This window comes from Aquarana catesbeiana, linkage group LG10 (assembly GCF_042186555.1).
Source record: "Aquarana catesbeiana isolate 2022-GZ linkage group LG10, ASM4218655v1, whole genome shotgun sequence".
Classification (NCBI taxonomy): Eukaryota; Metazoa; Chordata; class Amphibia; order Anura; family Ranidae; genus Aquarana; species Aquarana catesbeiana.
The window spans coordinates 32571443-32593182 of record NC_133333.1 but is presented as its reverse complement, the minus strand read 5'-3'; the positions used below and the strand labels follow the sequence as shown (position 1 = coordinate 32593182).

The window sequence follows — 21740 nt, the reverse complement described above, 5'->3', positions numbered from 1 at the left end:
CGTTTCAACTCAAGGGTTTTCATTTTCATCCCTTCCATAAACCTTATTTCTGTATCTACTTACCGGGATGTGGCACCATCATAGCTACCAAACTGGGTATTCAGATAAGAATTTTTGATTAGTCACTTTTAGAGCTCTAAAGTTGATCTTGATAATTACATAAAGTTTTGTATCTGTGAGGAACAAATAATAAACATTTGCTCTATCTCTGGACAAGGGAGACACCACCATGAAAGAATAGCTTAATGCATAATTTCATTTCAGTTCATTTTTTTTAAATACATTGGCAGAAAATCAATTTGATATACGTAAGAAGGATAAAAACGATTCTAATAAAAAAAGCAAATAAAAAGAAAAAAACTGTAAACACAACCACCCAAAAGACTATGCTTATAATATTAGAGAAATAAAAGAGTAATTTTTTTTTCCCAAGGAGCGATGTACTGATTTAAAAAAAAAAAATCTTTGAAAAGATCTTTATTATCTTCCCCCAAAGTCTTCAACGACTGTTTTTCTTTTTCTGTAAAAATCAAAATAATGAAAAATACTTTAAAATGTGTAAACTTTGATAAATAAAAGTGTAAATAGTATCAAGGTACTTTTTTTTATCATGTTTCAGAAATATTTTTCAAAAATGTTCAGTGGCATTCAGTTAGCAGGCCATAGATTTTTACCAGAGATTGAATGCCATACTACATACAGTATGTATATAAAATAATACAATTCTTCAGAAATATAAAAGTTGTTATTATTAATATTATTACTATTAATATTAATAATATAATATTAATAATATTAAAAATTGCTATTCTGAAATTAAAAAATATAACTAGAGCCCACTACAACCATATTGTTGTTTAAATATAACAAGTATCTCAAACTTAATTCAGGGTTTGTTAATACAATTATATGCACAACATGTAAATCTCTGCAATGTTTAAAATACATCTCTATTTTACTTAAAAAGTTCTTTCCAGATGTAAAATGTATTACAATTCCATCCTATGTAAATGGTAATAATATTACAATGGAATGTTGTATATTTTTTATAATATAAAAAAAAATTGCAACCTCTAAACCTTATTTTTTTTATAATTTTTACAATTTTTATTACATTTTCATCAGAAAAGAGAGACATTTTTTCACAATCTCTCACAAGCTACCTTAAAATACAATTTACACATCTTATAAACCTTTGTTTTGCTGGAAGTGAGGAAATATAATTCCTCCGCATGCCACCCCACAACCCAACAACCCCTGGTCCGCAGCAATCCCATAACCAATCCCATATTTAACACAGCTCTCTGAATTTAGAAGATGCAATTTGAAATTCTATTTCTAATTACTGAGCCTAGCATATACCAAAGAGTTTACATTTCACCAAAATATTGTTCAAAATGTAGAAGATTTTAGAAAAAATTCTCTAATTTGGTAAATGCATAGGAGCAATGGAAATGCAACTGAAAAGGGAAAAATAAATTATAATTAAAACCCCAATTTATTTTCAGTTGTGAGGGGCTACCACCTCTTTCTGGTTTGTGTTGCTGTCTGTTTCTCCCCCGTTAGTGAGATTTATTCTCTCTATTTGTTATGGTGGCCAGGTGCATGAAAATCCAAAATTTTGAGTTGCCCCAGGAACAGCAGTAGAGATGAAATCTTACAATGGGAACCCTTGTTCTAGCGATTACTAAAGGGACATTTCATTTACTTTGGAGATATTTCATCATTTCCTGTTGTGTCTACAGGATGGTAAGTGATTGAAAATTTTGAATTTCTGCTTCACCGGAATTTTGCCCATGCTGAAATTGGTAGTTTGGCAGCACAACAATTTTGCTGATATCATTATGCTTATCCTTACTTTAAACTAAAGGCTTATATTTTTTGAAAACACATCATTCAAAAACACAAGGGTCAAAACTGTATTTTTTAAAAATAATTGCATAGGTGCAGTTTCAAACATTGGGAACAAGGTTTGGGCAACGAAAGGCCAAAATATGCACCATGTCCCAATTTTAAACAAATATGGAGATACAAAAGGTGGCACTTTAAAGGTGCCAAGAAGGAATCTACAACATGATCATATAAAGTAAAAATACATCTTTTATTAAATGTCGAAAATATTAAAAATGTAAAATATTACAATAACATGCAATTCATACAACTGTGTAGCCACTTCTGCTCTACATGTTTTGCCCAAAAGAGCTTCCTCGGGAGACTTAAGAGTGCTATAAGTGAGAAAGACATGAATTCAATACACTTTGTATAATTATTTACGTAAAAACCAAGCTCAAATGACAAAAAAAAAAAATTTATATAATACAAAAATATTTATATAATACAAATGATTGTAAATATTTATAAATGTCTGTCTTTCTCACTTGTAGCATCAACTTTATGCAGCACTCTTAAGTCTCCTGAGGAAGCTCTTTCGGGCAAAACATGTAGAGCAGAAGTGGCTGCACAGTTGTATGAAGTGCATGTTATTGTAATATTTTTAATTTTTTATAATTTCGACATTTAATAAAAGATGTATTTTTACTTTATGATCATGTTGTAGATTCCTTCTTGGCACCTTTAAAGTCCCACCTTTTGTATCTCTGTATTTGCAGTTACAAACATGTCTTAAAATGTATATAAGCTCAAATTCTAACATTGTATCATTAATGTTTTTGTCGCGTAAATGTAGTCATACATTTTTTTTTAAGGTGTGCTTAAATGGCAGGATGAACCAGTAATAAAATGTTCCGTCGGGGGTTCCGGAAAACAAAAACAATCGTGTAAATGCTAATGACTGACTGCGTCATACTGTATGTGCCATTTTTTATTTTGTTCATAATCTCACTTTAAGTGCAGAATTTTAAATAGGCCAATGTCATTCTAAATTAAAATCTTAAAATAAAAAAGGTTAAATCCGGCAAACAAATAGTATTTTCTTCAGATTTTAAAATTGTATTGTATATTATCCTAAAATACTTGTGTGGATTTAAAAATATTCTAATAATTTGAGTCAACAGCACCTAGTCAAAATAGAAAAAAAAAGTGCAAACTTTATATTGATATGTAAATATTTGTTAATGGAAAGACGATAGTCCACTCCCTACATTTCTTCAGGTTGATCAGTACACAAAGTCCCAAAAACCCACACTGCTATATTAGTTCATTTTTTATTAAAATTCTACAAAATATACACCAAAAAAGAAACCATTTTATGTAAACTTGTACGCATGATGGCATTATACACTAAAGTGCTGGATTTTGGATATTTAATTAGGACCAATAAGAAGAATACAAGATCCTTTTTTATATATCATAAAGTGATTTAAAATAAATATAATCATGATAATATTGTGATAAATGAAGGAGAAACATAAGGCATAAGTATAAAATTGTTAAAAAAATAATAATATGATAACAAGATTTGGCCAATCACAATTAGGATCTTATCTTTTGGGGTGCATTAAACTTACATATGCTTAAATCTTATTGGTTACTTATGGCTTCTTCTTTGTTCACTGCCTTTTTTGCTACTTTTAAATGGAAATATAATAATAAATGATGCCAATAAAAATATTTTAGGGCCAGTTTACACCGAAACATGCTGTGGGAGATAATGTTTTCATGTGCATTTCCCACACTAGACATGTTTTGTTTGTTTCTTATCGAATTATCGAATTAATATTCGGACAAATTTTAGTTTTTTGGAAATTCAGACTTATCTGAATTAGAATAGTACCGAATTTTAACGATTCCGAAATAATGAAAAAAGCTAATTTGGACGAAATTTGAATTCAAATCATTTTCAAGTCGTTCTCGAATCATTTTCGAATTAAAATAGTTTGCAAATACTTTTCTGGAAGGCCCAAAAACATTTGCATTTGAATGCCCAGATTTTACTGTGAACCAGCCCTTAGAGGACAAATGCATATTTATTAGTAACAGCAGCTAGGTAGAAATGGCGAGAGGGGGGATGCTAGGTTAGTTAAAGACTAACCCACCTCACTAGCAAGGGTGGACTACTATAATTTTTACTACAAGTGCACTCAACGCCAGGGCGAGGATGCGGAATTGCACCCCCTTTACAGCTGTTGATGCGTGAAGTAGAATAAATGTACCACCCTGTGCCCATTCTCCATTCCCTTGCTCCAGATGCCCATGGCTGGCAAGGAGTGTGCACTGTGCTTGTGTGGCCCATCCCTTGCTTTCTAACAGCTTAAAGGTGGTTGCGCATGCACGCTGTGTTTTTGGCGTCACTTGTAGGTGGCTGGACAGAGAGTAGTCATGTTGGAACGTGATGTGAGCAGTAGCTGTCAGAGCAGACATGAAACATCCCACTGGTTTCCAGCCACTGATCTAGAGTGTGGGTGAGGTCAGGGGATCATGGCTGGATGCATGGTGCTCCTCCTTGCCTCTGAGACCTTTCTGCATCCATGGCCACTGCCCCTCCTGCCCACCCCTTGTCCAGGGCTTGAGTGCACTAGTTCTTTGATATTAGTGGTGGCTGGTGCTCAATATATTTTTGGGAAGGACAGCAAACAAACCTGCCCCCCTGGAAGCTGTCCCTCTGCCCCTCTGCCCCTCTGCCCCTCCACCTACTGCAGCTTGCCGAGGGAAGAGCCAGGACGTTGCTTCTCCTCCCAGCCGAACAGGAAGTGGGTCCTGATACCCGAGAGTCCTAAGACTCCCTGGCCAGATCGGGTCTCAGGACCCACTTCCTGATTGGCCGAGAGAAGCGGGAAGACATTAGCGAATATTAATTCGCTAATGTCACACAACTGGGTGGGCTCAGGGCGCAGTGCTCTGCGCCCTGATCCCACCCTTTTTTGAAGCCAATTAGAGCCTCAGGCTCGAATCATGTGCTCCTAAAACTAAAAAAAAAAAAACCTCACTGAAATCCATGCGTCTGGTGCCCTACATGAAGAACAGGGGCGCATGGACAGAGGGGGGCAGCGCCCTTGCGCTCCTAATGGAGCGGCTGCCACTGTTTGATATAAAAAAAATGTAAACTGTGCATAAGAACAACCTCGAGCATCCACTCTTGTTAAAAATTACGCATTATTTAATCTTATTTAAGTTATATAAATGTTATCAAGCTTTTTATGGAAAAGTTATTTTTGAAGTGCCAGGAAAAGACTTTTTAATTTATAAGTTTTTTTAGGGTCATAATGACAACTAAGCTGATAGAGAAGGCAGAGTAATGAGTTGGGCATCCATTACAGACACATCTTGTGGTAGCAGCTATTTCGCGAGTGGTCGTATGAATGGCAGTGGGCGTGAAAGTAATACGGGTCGTATAATGGGTGGAATTGGAATTATTTGGTGTTGGATTGACAATGTCTGTGGTGACATGGCTATTGGGTACATCACTTGTGTGACTGTTAGCTGCTGTACTCCTAGTGGTTAACTCAGTACTGAAATATTTACTGGTCTCATGAGGGCTACCTGTCAGTGACTTAGTAGTTTCCCCATGGCTAGTGCTGGTGGCTAGCAAGGACTTAGTGGTTTCTGTTTGCTTTGTCTCTTGAGGGCTACTTGTCAGTGACTTAGTAGTTTCCCCATGGCTAGTGCTGATGGCTAGCGAGGACTTAGTGGTTTCTGTTTGCTTTGTCTCATGAGGGATACTTGTTAGTGACTTCGTAGTTTCTATATGGCTAGTGCTGGTGGCTAGTGAGGACTTAGTGGTTTCTGTTTGCTTTGTCTCATGAGGGCTAGTTGTCTGTGACTTAGTAGTTTCCCCATGGCTAGTGCTAGTAGCTAGCGAGGACTTAGTAGTTTCTGTTTGCTTTGTCTCATGAGGGGTGCTTTTTTCTATTGGACTGCTAGTATGTACGGAAGTTGTAATGGTAGTAGTAGTGGTAGGACTGACAGCTTTGTCACATGTGATATTTATCCTGAGCTTCCCGAGAGTGCTGGTCGATGTGGTCCCATTATAGTTTGCGCAGAGGTTTTGCGTGGCACATCCTTCCATGGCCATGTAGGGTTTTGAAGGCACTGCAGAAAGGAACACAAAATTAGGAAATGTATTTTTCAAGCCAACTTCTTCTTTTTCTTTTTTTACATTAAGCCCTGGTTCACACTGCCGCAACTTGTCATGCGGCTTAAGAGTTCAAAGTATACATGTGCAGAACGGAAAAATTTGTTTAGTTTAGTTTCGGATAGATTCGTTATGTAACTAATTTCAATTTGTTATGGAATTTGTTTAGCTTGGTTTCGGTATTAGTTTGGTTTAGTTTTCGTTAAATTTAGTTAAAATTAGTTTCACTTATTAGTTTTCTAACGAATTCCAACTTTTCAGAATGATTAGAATTCGGATTGGTTGAAAAACCCCATACCCATTCACATGGGGGGTGGGTGGGATCTGGGGGACCCCTTGTTAAAGGGGGCTTCCAGATTCCGATAAGCCCCCCGCCCACAGACACCCACAACCACAGCCCAGGGTTGTCTGGAAGAGGCCCTTGTCCCCATCAACAGAGTCCCCCCGCCCCAAAGCACCCACCCCCCCATGTTGAGGGCATGTGGCTTTGTATGGTTCAGGAGGGGGGGAGCTCACTTGTCCTCCTCCTTTCCCGACCTGCCAGGCTGCATGCGCGGATAAGTCTGGAATGGATATTGGGGGGACCCCACACCGTTTTTTTTTTTTTTTATTATTCTGGCGTGGGGTTCCCCTTATGCCCCGTACACACGGTCGGACATTGATCGGACATTCCGACAAAAAAATCCTAGGATTTTTTCCGACGGATGTTGGCTCAAACTTGTCTTGCATACACACGGTCACAGTTGTAGGAAAATCCGATCATTCTGAACGCGGTGACGTAAAACACGTACGCCGGGACTATAAACGGGGCAGTAGCCAATAGCTTTCATCTCTTTATTTATTCTGAGCATACATGGCACTTTGTGCTTCGGATTTGTGTACACACGATCGGAAATTCCGACAACGGATTTTGTTGTCGGAAAATTTTATAGCCTGCTCTCAAACTTTGTGTGTCGGAAAATCCGATGGAAAATGTGTGATGGAGCCTACACACGGTCGGAATTTCCGACAACAAGGTCCTATCACACATTTTCCGTTGGAAAATCCGACCATGTGTACGGGGCATTACAATCCGTACAAGACCCGAAGGGCCTGGTATGGACTGGGGGGGGGGGAACCTTACTCCATTTTCATAACATTTTTCTATTGCTGGGCAATTGCTGGCATTCTTTATCTTTATATTCATCTGTCAGTGGGGAAGCGCTGCTTAACAGCCAGCTATTTTGACCTTGTTTTTTCGACCTATATGAATTCTAATTGTTCTGAAAAGTTGGAATTCGTTATAAAACAAATAAACAAAACGAATTTTAACGGATTTCACCTAAATTCGTTACTATTCGTTTCTATTTCATTTTGAGATTCGGATACATTCGATCCTCCAAATAACCAAAAATTTGTCCGAATTTTGTATTCTGACCCAAACTAATTGCACATGTCTAGTTCAAAGTGGCAAAACAAGTCGCACCCCATTAGCTGCAATGGAAACATTCTAATAGGTGCGACTTGAGTTGGTTGCTGTACTACTTCTGGTCTGACTTCAATACGACTTGCATTGATTTCTGTTAACCACGTGCCGACCACCTCACGCCGATGTACGTCGGCAGAATAGAATGGGCAGGCAAAAGGGTGTACCTGTAAATCGCTTTGAATTTGCCACCTAGCGGGTGCACGCACACACACCTGCCGAGCGCCACGGGAGCGTGCCAGCGGGTCCCGCAAACTCGATGCTCCATGCCAGAAGGCGACTGCGGTGAGGAGAGGCAGAATGGGGAGATGCCAATGTAAACTAGGCATTTTCCTGTTCGTAGCAACATGACAGGGATCTACTGCTCTCTGTCATCGGAAGCAGTGATCTCTGTCATGTTGTAGTGAGCCCATTCCCCCTTCAGTCAGAACACATCCAGGGAACACACTTAACCCCTTGATCGTCCCCAAGTGTTTAACCCCTTCCCTGCCAGTGTCATTTATACAGTAATCAGTGGCTATTTGTAGCTCTGATCCCTGTATAAATGTCAATGGTCCCAAAATAGTGTTAAAAGAGTCCAATCTGCCCCGATAAAAATCGCAGATTGCCGCCATTACTAGTAAATAAATAATAATAATAAAAATGCTATAAATCTATCCCCTATTTTGTAGACGCTATAACTTTTGCGCAAACCAATCAAGATACACTTATTGCATTTTTTTTACCAAAAATATGTAGAAGAATACATATCGGCCTAAACTGAGGAAGGAATTTGTTTTTTATATATTTTTGAGGATATTTATTATAGCAAAAAGTAAAAAATATTGCTTTTTTTCAAAATTGTCGCTCTTTTTTTTGTTTATAGCGCAAAAAATAAAAACCGCAGAGGTGATGAAATACCACCAAAGGAAAGCTCTATTTGTGGGAAAAAAAGGAAATCAATTTTGTTTTGGTACAACATCGCACGACTGTGCAATTGGCAGCTAAAGCGATGCAGTGCTGAATCGCAAAAAATGTCCTGGTCAGGAAGGGGGTAAATCCTTCTGGGGCTGAAGCGGTTAAAGAAGTCATATGCAAGCTGCAATGAAGTCTCACTGCCATGTCGGATTCTAAGTGTGAACTGGGGCTAGTGTTTTTTTTTCTTAACCATATTATTCATTCTGGAAGCCTAAAGTGTTACTAAAGTCAGATTAAAAAAAAAAAAGTGAGTACACCCCTCACATACTGTATTTGTGAATATTTTATTATATCTTTTCATGTGACAACACTGAAGAAATGACACTTTGCTACAATGTAAAGTAGTGAGTGTACAGCTTGTATAACAGTGTAAATTTGCTGTCCTCTCAAAATAACTCAACACACAGCCATTAATGTCTAAACCGCTGGCAACAAAAGTGAGTACACCCCTAAGTGAAAATGTCCAAATTGGACCCAAAGTGTCAATATATTGTGTGGCCACCATTATTTTCCAGCACTGCCTTAACCCTCTTGGGCATGGAGTTCACTAGAGCTTCACAGGTTGCCACTGGAGTCCTCTTCCACTCCTCCATGACGACATCACGGAGCTGGTGGATGTTAGAGACCTTGCGCTCCTCCACCTTCCGTTTGAGGATGTCCCACAGATGCTCAATAGGGTTTAGGTCTGGAGACATGCTTGGCCAGTCCATCAGCTTCTTTAGCAAGGCAATGGTCGTCTTGGAGGTGTGTGTGGGGTTGTTATCATGTTGGAATACTGCCCTCAATGAACTGTAGCTCCCCAGTGCCGGGAGCACTCATGCAGCCCCAGACCATGACACTCCAACCACCATGCTTGACTGTAGGCAAGACACACTTGTCTTTGTAATCCTCACTTGGTTGCCACCACACACGCTTGACACCATCTGAACCAAATAAGTTCATCTTGGTCTCATTGGACCACAGGACATGGTTCCAGATCCATGTCCATAGTCTGCTTGTCTTCAGCAAATGGTTTGCAGGCTTTCTTGTTCATCATCTTTAGAAGAGGCTTCCTTCTGGATCGACAGCCATGCAGACCAGTTTGTATGGTCTGACCACTGACAGGCTGACCCCCCCACCCCTTCAACCTCTGCAGCAATGCTGGCAGCACTCATACGTCTGTTTCCCAAAGACAACCTCTGGATATGGAGCTGAGCATGTGCACTCAACTTCTTTTGGTCGACCATGGTGAGGTCTGTTCTGAGTCTAACCTGTCCTGTTAAACCGCTGTATGGTCTTGGCCACCGTGCTGCAGCTCAGTTTCAGGGTCTTGGCAATTTTCTTATAGCCTAGGCCATCTTTATGTAGAGCAACAATTCTTTTTTTTCAGATCCTCAGATTTCTTTGCCATGTTGAAGCTCCAGTGACCACTTTTGTTGCCAGAGGTTTAGACAGGTTTAGACATTAATGGCTGTGTGTTGAGTTATTTTGAGGGGACAGCAAATTTACACTGTTATACAAGCTGTACACTCACTACTTTACATTGTAGCAAAGTCTACAGTGTTGTCACATCAAACGATATAATAAAATATTTAAAAATTTGAGGTGTGTACTCACTTATGTGAGATACTGTACCTGCTCTGTGCAGTAGTATTGCTCAGAGCGGCTCCAATCCTCCTCTTCTGGGGTCCCCGATGGCAATCTTGGCTCCTCCTCTTCTTTTTATGTCCACCATAGCCAGCCACTTGCTATGGGGAGAAACATCGTTTGCGCGCCCCCGACCTGTTTGTCTATGGAGCCGCGCCTCATAGACTTACATAGTGTGACATAGGTCCGCCCCCCACTTCCTCCTCACTGCAACTGATTGACAGCAGCAAGAGCCAACGGCTCCTGCTGCTTCTTGAATGCAGTGTGAAGAGGAAGTAAGGTAGAAAAGAAGAAGCCCTGCACAGCGCTGATCTCTTCTCCCCTCTCTTACTCTTTACACAGGGAAGGGGGGGGGGGGCACAGGGAAATTGAAAAAGTTTTTTACCTTAATGCAAACAATGCATTAAGGTAAAAAATGTTTTTAGGTTTAGTAACACTTTAAAATCACCTTTTGAAAAAAAGCAGCCTAATGGTGCCCATACACTAGATGAAAAATCATTTGAATATCTGTCATTTGGACCACTTCAGCCCTGGAAGGATTTGCCCCCTTAATGACCAGAACATTTTTTACGATACGGCACTGCGCTACTTTAACTGACAATTGCGCGGTTATTCGACGCTGTACCCAAATAAAATGTATGTTCTTTTTTTCCCCACAAATCTTTTGGTGGTATTTGATCACCTCTGCAGTTTTAATTTTTTGCGCTACAAACAAAAAAACCCGACAATTTTGAAAAAAAAAAACAATATTTTTTACATTCTGCTATAAAACATATCCAAAAAAAAAATGTAAAAAAACTAATTTCTTCATCAATTTAGGCCAATATGTATTCTTCTAGATATTTTTGGTAAAAAAAAATTCCCCATAAGCGTATATTGATTGGTTTGCGCAAAAGTTATAGTATCTACATACTATGGGATATATTTAAGAATGTTTTATGTTTTTTATTGTTTTTACTGGTAATGGCAGTGATCTGGTATTTTTAGCAGGACTGCGACATTGCAGCGGACAAATCCGACCCTAAGTGACACTTTTTGGGGACCAGTGACACCAATACAGTGATCGGTGCTAAAAAAAATGCACTGATCACTGTATAAATGACACTGGCAGGGAAGGGGCAATCAAAGGGTTAAACGTGTTCCCTGCGAGTGTTTCCTAACTGTGTGGGGCAGTGGCGGCCGGTGGTAATTTTTTTTTGGGGGGGGGGGGAGCAAACAGTGCCCCCCCCCCCCCCCCCCCCCCCGGTCTGGTGCACTTACCCCATCTTTTCAGCGCTTCACCGGTGGCTTCCGTTGCTCGGCGGCGGCAACAGCTTTCCCCTCCTCTACTCTCCACGGGCATCGGCGGCTTCTGTTTCCTCCCACCTCGTCGGTGACCAGTCGGGAGACTTCTCTTTTTCAGGCCAATCGGCAAACAGGTCTCAGACCTGCTTCTGATTGGCCGGATTGAGGATCAGTGTTACAACAGCGAATGTTCATTCGCTGTTGTGACACCTGGGTGGGCTCATGGCGCAATGCTCTGCGCTCTGGTCTATGTGGACAGCTTTACCCCAGATGCCTGCATACTTAGATGTGCTGGTTTTAATCATTAACCATGTGAGTTGTTAAATGTTGTACCTTCATTAAATGTAACCATATCGCTACACTTACAGTAGGTGCCGCCGATATTGTGTCAATCTCGCCGCTGTTAGCAGGGATATTGATACCTGCGAGCCCCGTCACGGGAGCCAGCACCGAGCTCTGTCGCTCCTCCAGCTCGCCGCCCCAATGGATTCCTATGGTTGCGCGGCATCTCGTGGGGGCAGCGAGCGCGAGAAGCACAGCCTTGCAGCAGTGATTTCCAGCGCGATCCCATCGCGCTGGAAACACAATATCGGCAGCAGGTACTGTAGCCTCTCTTCTCTTTTATACTCAGTTGTAACATGACGCTACTTGTATATCAAGACATCGCTTTTGAATCAAGGTTTTTACTGTAAATAAAAATTCTGTAGTTTGTAGACACTATAACTTTTGGGCAAACTAATCAATATACACTTATTGGGATTTTTCTTTATCAAAAATATGTAGCAGAATACATATTGGCCTAAATTTATGAAGAAATTTGATTTTTTACATTTTTTTTCCTTCAATATGTTTTTAAAGCAGAAGGTAAAAAATATTGTTTTTTGTTTTTTTTCAAAATTGCCGGTCTTTTTTTTGTTTATAGTGCAAAAAAAATTTAAAAATGCAGCGGTAATCAAATGGCCTGGTCATAAAGGGAGGTAAATCTTCCGGAGGTCAAGTGGTTAATGTTTCATACTAAGCTTTCTTAAAATAGCTGCTCCATGCCGATTGGTGTTTTTTTCATTTTAGTTTTTCATACTATTTGTCCATACTGGCAGTGCCCGGCTCCCCATACCCTTGGTTCAACAATCCCTTGCCTCTTAGCTTTAAAAATAGAGGGAATTCATTTTCAACATTCGCCTCCCACTGACTTCAGTGAGGTTCGTGCTCGCCGAATGTGTCCTCAAATTGAACCCAACCAGATTTGCCCATCACTACTGCTAATGAATTTAGAATTACCTGAATCTGAAGACAATGAGTAGGTGGTACATTGGATCTCATTCCCTGTGCATGCCACTTTACTGGTTGGCACACAAGTTGCAGATGACAATTGGAAGCATGAAGGACATTCCAATCCATTTAGTTGTGTATTAATTGTTGCTAAAAGGATAAAATCAAAAGAAACCAATTAAATAAAGAGACAGATTACTGTACAATATAATTAAAGCAGTAATAAACCCAAAAACAAAAATATAATATATTGCAGTTTACCAATCCTTATATGCGATGGCTACCTTAAATGGGTTGTAAACCCTCATGGTTTTTCACCTTAATGCATTCTATGTATTAAGGTGAAAAACCTTCTGTAGTGCTGCCCCCCCCCCTCCCATTTTACTTACCTGAAAGCTGTCATCTTCTGTCCGGAAACGAGCACACCAGCTCTAGCTTGTGTCTCATGTCCTGATTGGATAGATTGATAGTAGCGCAGCCATTGGCTCCCGCTGCTGTCAATCAAATCCAATGACGCGGCTCCGGGGGGGGCGGGGCCGAGTTCCTGCATTCTATGTGAATGTACACAGATGCAGTGCTCGGGAGCGCGCCCGCACGGGTGTCCACCGTAGAAGAGCCTTCTCCAACGTGGACACTCGATGCGGGGAGGAGCCACCAACGCCGCTGAGGGACCCCAGAAGAGGAGGACCGGGGACACTCTGTGCAAAATGAACTGCACAGAGGAGGTAAGTATGACATGTTTGTTATAAAAAAAAAAAAGGGTTTACAACCCTTTTAAATTGTTTGTTACCCCAACATTTCATATCCCTGCTGCACCATGTACATGTATGAAAAATTGTGTGAATACAATTGTATGTGTGAATTCCCTGGTGTTCCTGGCAGTCCCTCTGCTTTCCTAATAAAAGCTGACCACACTAAGCAGGAGAACACACTGTGGTCAGTTCTCTAGCAATGCTGGGAACTAAGCTTGCTCTCCCTGATCAGCCTTGTCCCGACAGGCCCCCCTGCACAGCCATTAACTGGGAAGCTCAGTTTATTGTGGTCCCCCCCCCAGCTCCTATCCATCTGAGAACAGAGGGGGGGGGGAAGGTATTTAGAATGTTTTTTTTTTAATATATCTATAGACAAATGTTTTGCCTTTTGTTTCTATTTTAACTCCTTTATGCCTAAGCCTTTTTGTGACACTTGTTGCTTACAAGTTAAAATCAGTATTTTTTGCTAGAAAATGACTTAGAACCCCCAAACATTATATATATACTTTTAGCAGAGACCATAGGGAAAAAAATGGCGATCATTGCAATAGATTATATCACACTGAATTTGCGCAGCAATTTTTTTTTGGAAGAAATACACTTTCATGAATTTAAAAAAAAACAGTAAAGTTAGCCCAATTTTTTTGTATATTGTGAAAGATGATGTTACGATGGGTAAATAGATAATTATATAAACAGTTGCTCTAATTCAGGGATATGCAATTAGCGGACCTCCAGCTGTTGCAGAACTACAAGTCCCATGTGGTATAGCAAGAGTCTGACAGCCACAAGCATGACACCCAGAGGCAGAGGCATGATGGGACTTGTAGTTTTGCAACATCTGGAGGTCCGCTAATTGCATATCCCTGCTCTAATTGATGCAATCCATATGTGAAAAATCAAAACAAGACAGTGATATAATCGTAAACAAAGTTCATCCTTAAACCGCTTATTCAATGTATATAATGAACTGTAGAAATATTGTGAATAATCTAATTATAATAAATAGCGTTGCACCGATACTAGTATCGGTATTGGTGCCGATACCAAGCATTTGCATGAGTATCAGTACTTGTGCAAATGCTCTGATGCTTAATCCGATACCTGTCGTATCGGGCCAGGCATCCTCAGTGTAGCAGGGGGCCTGGCATCCTCACATGTGATCAGTGTGGCGGCAGGGGCAGTTACATGCTGTAACCCCCTGTATAGCTTTTCTGACAGCCGCTTCTCCCCCTCTCCCTCCCGCAGCTGTCAGCTGCTTTATTGAGGGCTCTTCCCGGTGTCCTCCCCCTCTCTTCGGTGTCCTCAAGTGTCCTCCCCCTTTCTCAGGTCTCCTCCCCCTCTATCTTGTGTCCTCCCTCTTTCTCAGGTGTCCTCCCCCTCTCTCTGGTGTCCTCCCCCTCTCTCTGGTGTCCTCCCCCTCTCTCTGGTGTCCTCCCCCTCTTTCTGGTGTCTTCCTCCCTCTCTCTGGTGTCCTCCCCCTCTTTCTGGTGTCCTCCCCCTCTCTCTGGTGTCCTTTCCCTCTCTCTGGTGTCCTCCTCCATCTCTCTGGTGTCCTCCCCCTCTTTCTGGTGTCCCCCCATCTCTCTGGTGTTCCCCCCCTCTTTCTGGTGTCCTCCTCCCTCGCTCTGGTGTCCTCCACCATCTCTCTGGTGTCCTTCCCCTCTCTCTGGTGTCCTCCACCATCTCTCTGGTGTCCTTCCCCTCTCTCTGGTGTCCTCCTCCATCTCTCTGGTGTCCTCCCCCTCTTTCTGGTGTCCTCTCCCTCTCTCTGGTGTCCTCCTCCACCTCTCTGGTGTCCTTCCCCTCTCTCTGGTGTCCTCCTCCATCTCTCTGGTGTCCTCCCCCTCTCTCTGGTGTCCTCCTCCATCTCTCTGGTGTCCTTCCCCTCTCTCTGGTGTCCTCCTCCATCTCTCTGGTGTCCTCCCCCTCTCTCTGGTGTCCTCCCCCTCTTTCTGCCTCCCTATCTTTGTCCTGCGTTTCGTCTCCTTGGACATCATCTGGGGGGTCAGACAATGTCCAAGGTGCCGAAACGCATTGGGTAGGACGCCACTGCCGCCATTTTACCTATACAGCGCTGTTTTTTATCTATCTTCATGTGAGTGTATTTCCTTCTTTTTAAATAAATTTGGTACACATTTTTGATATGGGATTACACTATGTGGCCTCTTTTTGTTTCTTCTTGTCCAATGTAATCACCATCCACTGCGGACATCACCCCTGAGGCACACACCGGTCCACAGATCATCTCAGGTTCATCTACTACGGAACTCCATCAGCCGTTTATCACTCAAGCTTGTTTGACCCAATTGAACGTAGGTTTTTTGCTTTCAAACGTTCCGGTAAGCCTCCCTATTATTGATGGTGGTGTTTTTCCATTCCAGATGTCTTCTGCACACTGACAAGTTTTATGTATGAAGTCACACATATACTGAGGACTATTATCTCATTATTCTGTATGATATATCTTTTGAGGACCTTTATTATTTTTGGATATACCTTTTTATGTCCCCCTTTTTTTAATTTGGATTTGCTGATTTGAGGAACGTAATGGCCTTCATGCTACATAACATGTGGTTATTTGATTTTTTTATATTAGCGCTACACTTATTTTGTTATCTGTTTTATGCACATATCCTACTGGCCGTGTTAGCTGCTTGTTTTTTCGGGTAGCACAGAATTATTTGTTATACTCTGTTTGATATCAATATACACTAGAGAACCAGATGCAATGGGATTGATTTACTAAAGACAAATAGGCTGGTCACTTTGCAAGGGGAATTGCAATTTGCAAAGGGATTTCCAATCTCATGCAAGGAAATAAATAAAAATATAAAAAGAACAGCACATAATTAGATGATAGAAGTCAGTAGAGCTTCATTACATACATTAAGCTCTGGGGAAAATTCCCTTCCAAAGTGCAGCTTCCCTTGCATAGTGAGCAGTCTATTTGCCCTAAGTAAATCACTCTTTAACAGTGGCTATGTTGTTTAGTTGGGATTAATAACACTTTAATGGATACTTGCCTGTGGGTTCAGTAGTAATACAGTTATCTGCATTGCAGCAGCCCGTGTTGATATTCACTGTCATGATCTGGTTACGCAAAGTCTTCTGCTCGTTGCACTCCGATATTTGTCCACATCCTCTCGTCAATGAGTAGGTTGTTGATGTTGTTCCAAACAATTCAACTAAAGAAGTAATTACAAAACACAAAGGGATCAATAAAGACACTTATTGTACACTTTTACATCCTCACCATTCACCATCATCTGTCCTCACCATTCATCATCATCATCTGTCCTCACCATTCATCATCATCATCTGTGCTCATCATCTGTCCTCACCATCATTATCTGTCCTCACCATCATCATCTGTCCTCATCAGTCCTCAACATTCATCATCAGTCCTCACCATTCACTATCTTCCTTACCATTCATTATCATCATTGGTCCTCATCATTCATTATCATCATCTGTCCTCACCATTCATCATCATCATCTATCCTCATCAGTCCTCACCATTAATCATCATAGTTAGATAGTTACATAGTTAGTAAGGTTGAATAAAGACACCAGTCCATCCAGTTTAACCCGAGTGAGCACCCACAATTGTCCCCATCCCCACACATTGCGTCCCATTAAGATGCCCATCCACTATATTATTATTTTTTTTTTATATATACATTTAAGGTACCCATGTAGCGCCATCAATCTATGCAGCGCTCCACACACACCCACACTGGTCCCCACCTCCAAGGGGTCTGCAATCCAAGGTCCCCAACTCACACCCAAACACCAGGGCCAATTTTTCGACAGAAGCCAATAAACCTACCAGCATGTCTTTGGAGTGTGGGAGGAAACCGGAGTACCCGGAGGAAACCAACGCAGGCACAGGGAGAACATGCAAACTCCAGGCAGGTAGTGTCGTGGTTGGGATACGAACCAGCGACCCTATTGCTGCGAGGCGAGAGTGCTACCCATTACACCACTGTGCTGCCCAATCTGTCTTCACCATTCATCATCATCGGTCCTCACCATTCATCATCATCATCATCTGTCTTCATCATTCATGATCATTTTTAATAACATTCCATTACAATATGATTTGTGTCGCAATTGTATATGCTATAGAAAATTTCCTTTTATTTGCTTTTTATTCCCGACAAAAGTGTAGTTACCCTTAAAGTGACATTAAAGGTTCATAAAAAAAAGATACAAAACATGTTATACTTACCTGTTCTGTGCAGTGGTTTTGCACAGAGCAGCCCCGATCTTCTACTTTTCGGACCCCCCCCTCCCCGGCACCGCTCCTCCTTTTCATCCAGTGCCCCCAATAGCAAGCCGTTTGGTCTGGGGACACTGGTGCCTGCTCGCTCTCGAGCCCCACTCTATGCTCTAAAACACACAGAGCTGCAGCTCGGCCCAGCCCCCTGCTCTCTACTCATTGGCTCACTGGCTGTGATTGACAGTGGCAGGAGGCGATAGCTCCTGCTGCTGTCTCAGCCAATGAGGAATGAGAGACTCGGGAGAAGCTCATCTCTCATGCACATCTCATGGATCGAGAGGGAGCTCAGGTGAGTATTAGGGGGGCTGCTGCCCACAGAAGGTTTTTTTACCTTCATGCATAGAATGCATTTTTACACTGTAGCTTACCAGTCCTTAGATGTAGTGGCAGCATTCATTTCATGTTTAGACTTTTTTTTCTGGTAATTTCACCAATAGCAAACATCCTATGGACCTTGCTTTGTACACTGGTCAAATCATTTGGTGGAGGGGGGATTATGGTGTGGGATTGTTTTTCAGGGGTTGGGCTTGGCCCCTTAGTTCCAGTGAAGGGAACCCTTAAGGCGTCAGTATACAAATTTCATGCTCCCAACTTTGTGGGAACAGTTTGGAGATGGTCCCTTCCTGTTCCAACATGACTTCACACCAGTGCACAAAGCAAGGTCCATAAAGACATGGATGACTGAGTTTGGGGGTGGAGGAACTTGACTGACCTGCACAGAGTCCTGACCTTAACCCGATAAAACACCTTTGGGATGAATTAGAGTGGAGACTGCGAGCCAGGCCATCTGGTCCACATCAGTGCCTGAGGTCAGGACGTAATCAAGTTCCTCCACCCCATACTCACTCATCCATGTCTTTATGGACCTTGCTTTGTGTACTGGTGCGCAGTCATGTTGGAACAGGAAGGGGCCATCCCCAAACTGTTCCCACAAAGTTGGGAGCATGAAATTGTCCAAAATGTCTTGGTATGCTGACGCCTTAAGAGTTCCCTTCACTGGAACTAAGGGGCCAATCCCAACCCCTGAGAAACAACCCCACACCATAATCCCCCCTCCACCAAATGATTTGGACCAGTGCACAAAGCAAGGTCCATAAGGACATGGATGAGTTTGGGGTGGAGGAACTTGACTGGTCTGCACAAAGTCCTGACCTCAACCCAATAGAACACCTTTGGGATGAATTAGAGCTGAAACTGCGAGCCAGGCCTTCTTGTCCAACATCAGTTGCTGACCTCACAAATGCGTTTTTGGAAGAATGGTCAAACATTTCCATAGACACACTTCTAAACCTTGTGGACGGCCTTCCCAGAAGAGTTGACGTTGTTATAGCTGCAAAGGGTGGGCCAACTCAATATTGGACCCTACGGACTAAAAGACTGGGATGCCATTAAAGTTCATGTGTGTGTAAAGGCAGGCGTCCCAATACTTTTGATAACATAGTGTAATGTTATAATGTACTAGTATGCAGTGTATACTAGTACATTACAGCTTAAACCTGGCAGGGGGGGAACCTGTTTTTTATTTTTTTTAAACAAATAGATTTTACTACCGCTTGCTATGGTTCTGTTTATGGAGGTTTTCTATTTATTGATTCCATTTACTATAATTATTTTTTCTATTGATTGATTTCAGTAGTGGAACAGGTTCATCCAGTGCACAGGGCAAGGATGTAGAACTGCGCCCCACTCCCCTGCTGCTAATGAGTGCCGTAGAATGGGTGTAATGCCCTGTACCCTTTCTCTGCCCCCTGCTCCAGCTGTCCATGGTTGGCATAGAGTGTGCACAACACATGCATGACCAATTGCTTATGGTTGCCTGCCACTGGAGCCGGTGTGCCTATAGTAAGGTCGGTTCACCCCCTACTGCCGCACACGGGGCGCTTGTCCCTCCTGCCCACCCTTTGTTTTGGACCTGGTAGAACTAGATGGACTTTTTTCAACCCAACTATGTAACTGGTAAACTACAACTGTTCTTCTCAACTACATAAAAAGTTATGTATGGTATGGAGGTGAGGGGCAGAGGAGCTGGGACAGCACAGACAGTAACTAGAAACTCTCAGAAGAGGAGAGGGCTATGGCTTTCAATGAGAGAGTTCTGCGCTGAATGGGTCTATCACTGATTGGATGGAGCAGTTCACCCGGTGAATATAAGAGGGTGATTCACCCAAGTGAGGTTCAACAAGATTCACCCATTAGTTACTGTCTGCAAGCACTCTACTTGAAATATTAGTGGAAAATCCTGTGTTGCTGTGGCTTTGCTATAAGTAAAATGAAACAAACATAGGACAAAATGAACATACGTGTGGTTGTAGTGTAGATGGTTGTACAAAGCTCATTGGCACCATTGCATGTGACTGAGGATCCCGTACATAGAGCCTGGGATGAAGAAGTGCAACTGACACAGGTGAGAGCATAACCTAAAAAAAAACAAAAAAAATCACCCATTATTAAGCACATATTTCAATATAATAGAAAAATAAATTTGAATAAATGTGGAATATCATATATTAAACCTGCATAAAATACACGGAAGGTCTATCTCTATCTCTATCTATCCTTCCACGGGTTGGCAGTGCTACTGACCATGACAGAATTTATGATTTCTTGGCCATTTTTCAGAGAATATGAATTATAACACAAAAACTTTTCTTTCACTCATGGTTAGTGTTTGGCTGAAGCCATTTACTATCAATCAACTGGGTTTACTCTTTTTAAATCATAATGGCAACAGAAAATACCTAAATGACCCTGATCAAAAGTTTACATACCCTGGTGATTTTGGCCTGATAACATGCACACAGGTTGACACAAAGGGGTTTGAATGGCTAGTAAAGGTAAACATCCTCACTTGTGATCTGTTTGCTTGTAATTAGTGTGTGTGTATAAAAGGTCAATGAGTTTCTGGACTCCTGACAGACCCTTGCATCTTTCATCCAGTGCTGCACTGACGTTTCTGGATTTTGAGTCATGGGGAAAGCAAAAGAATTGTCAAAAGATCTGCTGGAAAAGGTAGTTGAACTGTATAAAACAGTAAAGGGATATAAAAAGATATCCAAGGAATTGAGAATGCCAATCAGCAGTGTTCAAACTCTAATCAAGAAGTGGAAAATGAGGGGTTCTGTTGAAACCAAACCACGGTCAGGTAGACCAACTATAGATTTCAGCCAAAATTGTTTGGGATGCAAAGAAAAACCCACAAATAACTTCAGGTGAAATACAGGACTCTCTGAAAACATGTGGTGTGGCTGTTTCAAGATGCACAATAAGGAGGCACTTGAAGAAAGATGGGCTGCGTGGTCGAGTCACCAGAAGAAAACTTTTACTACTCAAATGACACAAGGTATTCCGCCTACAATATGCAAACAGCACAGAGACAAGCCTCAAACCTTCTGGCACAAAGTCATTTGGAGTGGTGAGACCAAAACTGAGCTTTTTGGCCACAACCATAAACTCTTCATTTGGAGAAGAGACAACAAGGCCCATGATGAAAAGTACACCATTCCTACTGTGAAACACGGAGGTGGATCGCTGATGTTTCGGGGGATGTGTGAGCTACAAAAGCACAGGAAATTTGGTCAAAATTGATGGCAAAATAAATGCAGTATGTTATATAAAAATACTGGAGGAACATTTGCATTCATCAGCCAGGAAGCTGCGCATGGGACGTACTGCGACATTCCAACATCAGAATGATCCAAAACACAAGGGCAAGTCGACCTGTCATTGGCTACAGCAGAATAAAATGAAGGATCTGGAGTGGCCATCTCAGTCTCCTGACCTCAATATCATTGAGCCACTCTGGGGAGATTTCAAAAGTACCGTTCATGCAAGACAGCCCAAGAATTTACAGGAACTGGAGGTTTTTTGCCAAGAGGAATTGGCAGCTTTACCATCTGAGAAGATAAAGAGCCTCATCCACAAATACCACAAAAGACTTCAAGCTGTCATTGATGTTAAAGGGGGGAATACACGGTATTAAGAACTTTTGATCAGGGTCATTTGGGTAGTCATTTGGGTAGTTTCTGTTGTCATTATGATGTAAAAAGAGTAAACACAGTTGACTGATAATAA

At 41.6% G+C, this 21740-nt stretch overlaps 1 protein-coding gene across 1 annotated transcript in view; it reads right to left on the bottom strand.

The window, feature by feature from the left end:
• Positions 1-236: 236 nt before the first annotated feature.
• The window catches only part of LOC141110553 (phospholipase A2 inhibitor and Ly6/PLAUR domain-containing protein-like), a 41049-nt gene continuing 19545 nt past the window's right edge, over positions 237-21740 (bottom strand). The window contains exons 2-6 of the mRNA XM_073601950.1: positions 19970-20086; positions 16411-16572; positions 12642-12782; positions 5864-5988; positions 237-520 (exon numbers count right to left, since the gene is read on the bottom strand). Coding sequence (XP_073458051.1) covers positions 500-520; positions 5864-5988; positions 12642-12782; positions 16411-16572; positions 19970-20086 — 566 coding nt within the window. The 3' untranslated portion in view covers positions 237-499. The remainder of the gene's footprint in view (positions 521-5863; positions 5989-12641; positions 12783-16410; positions 16573-19969; positions 20087-21740) is intronic.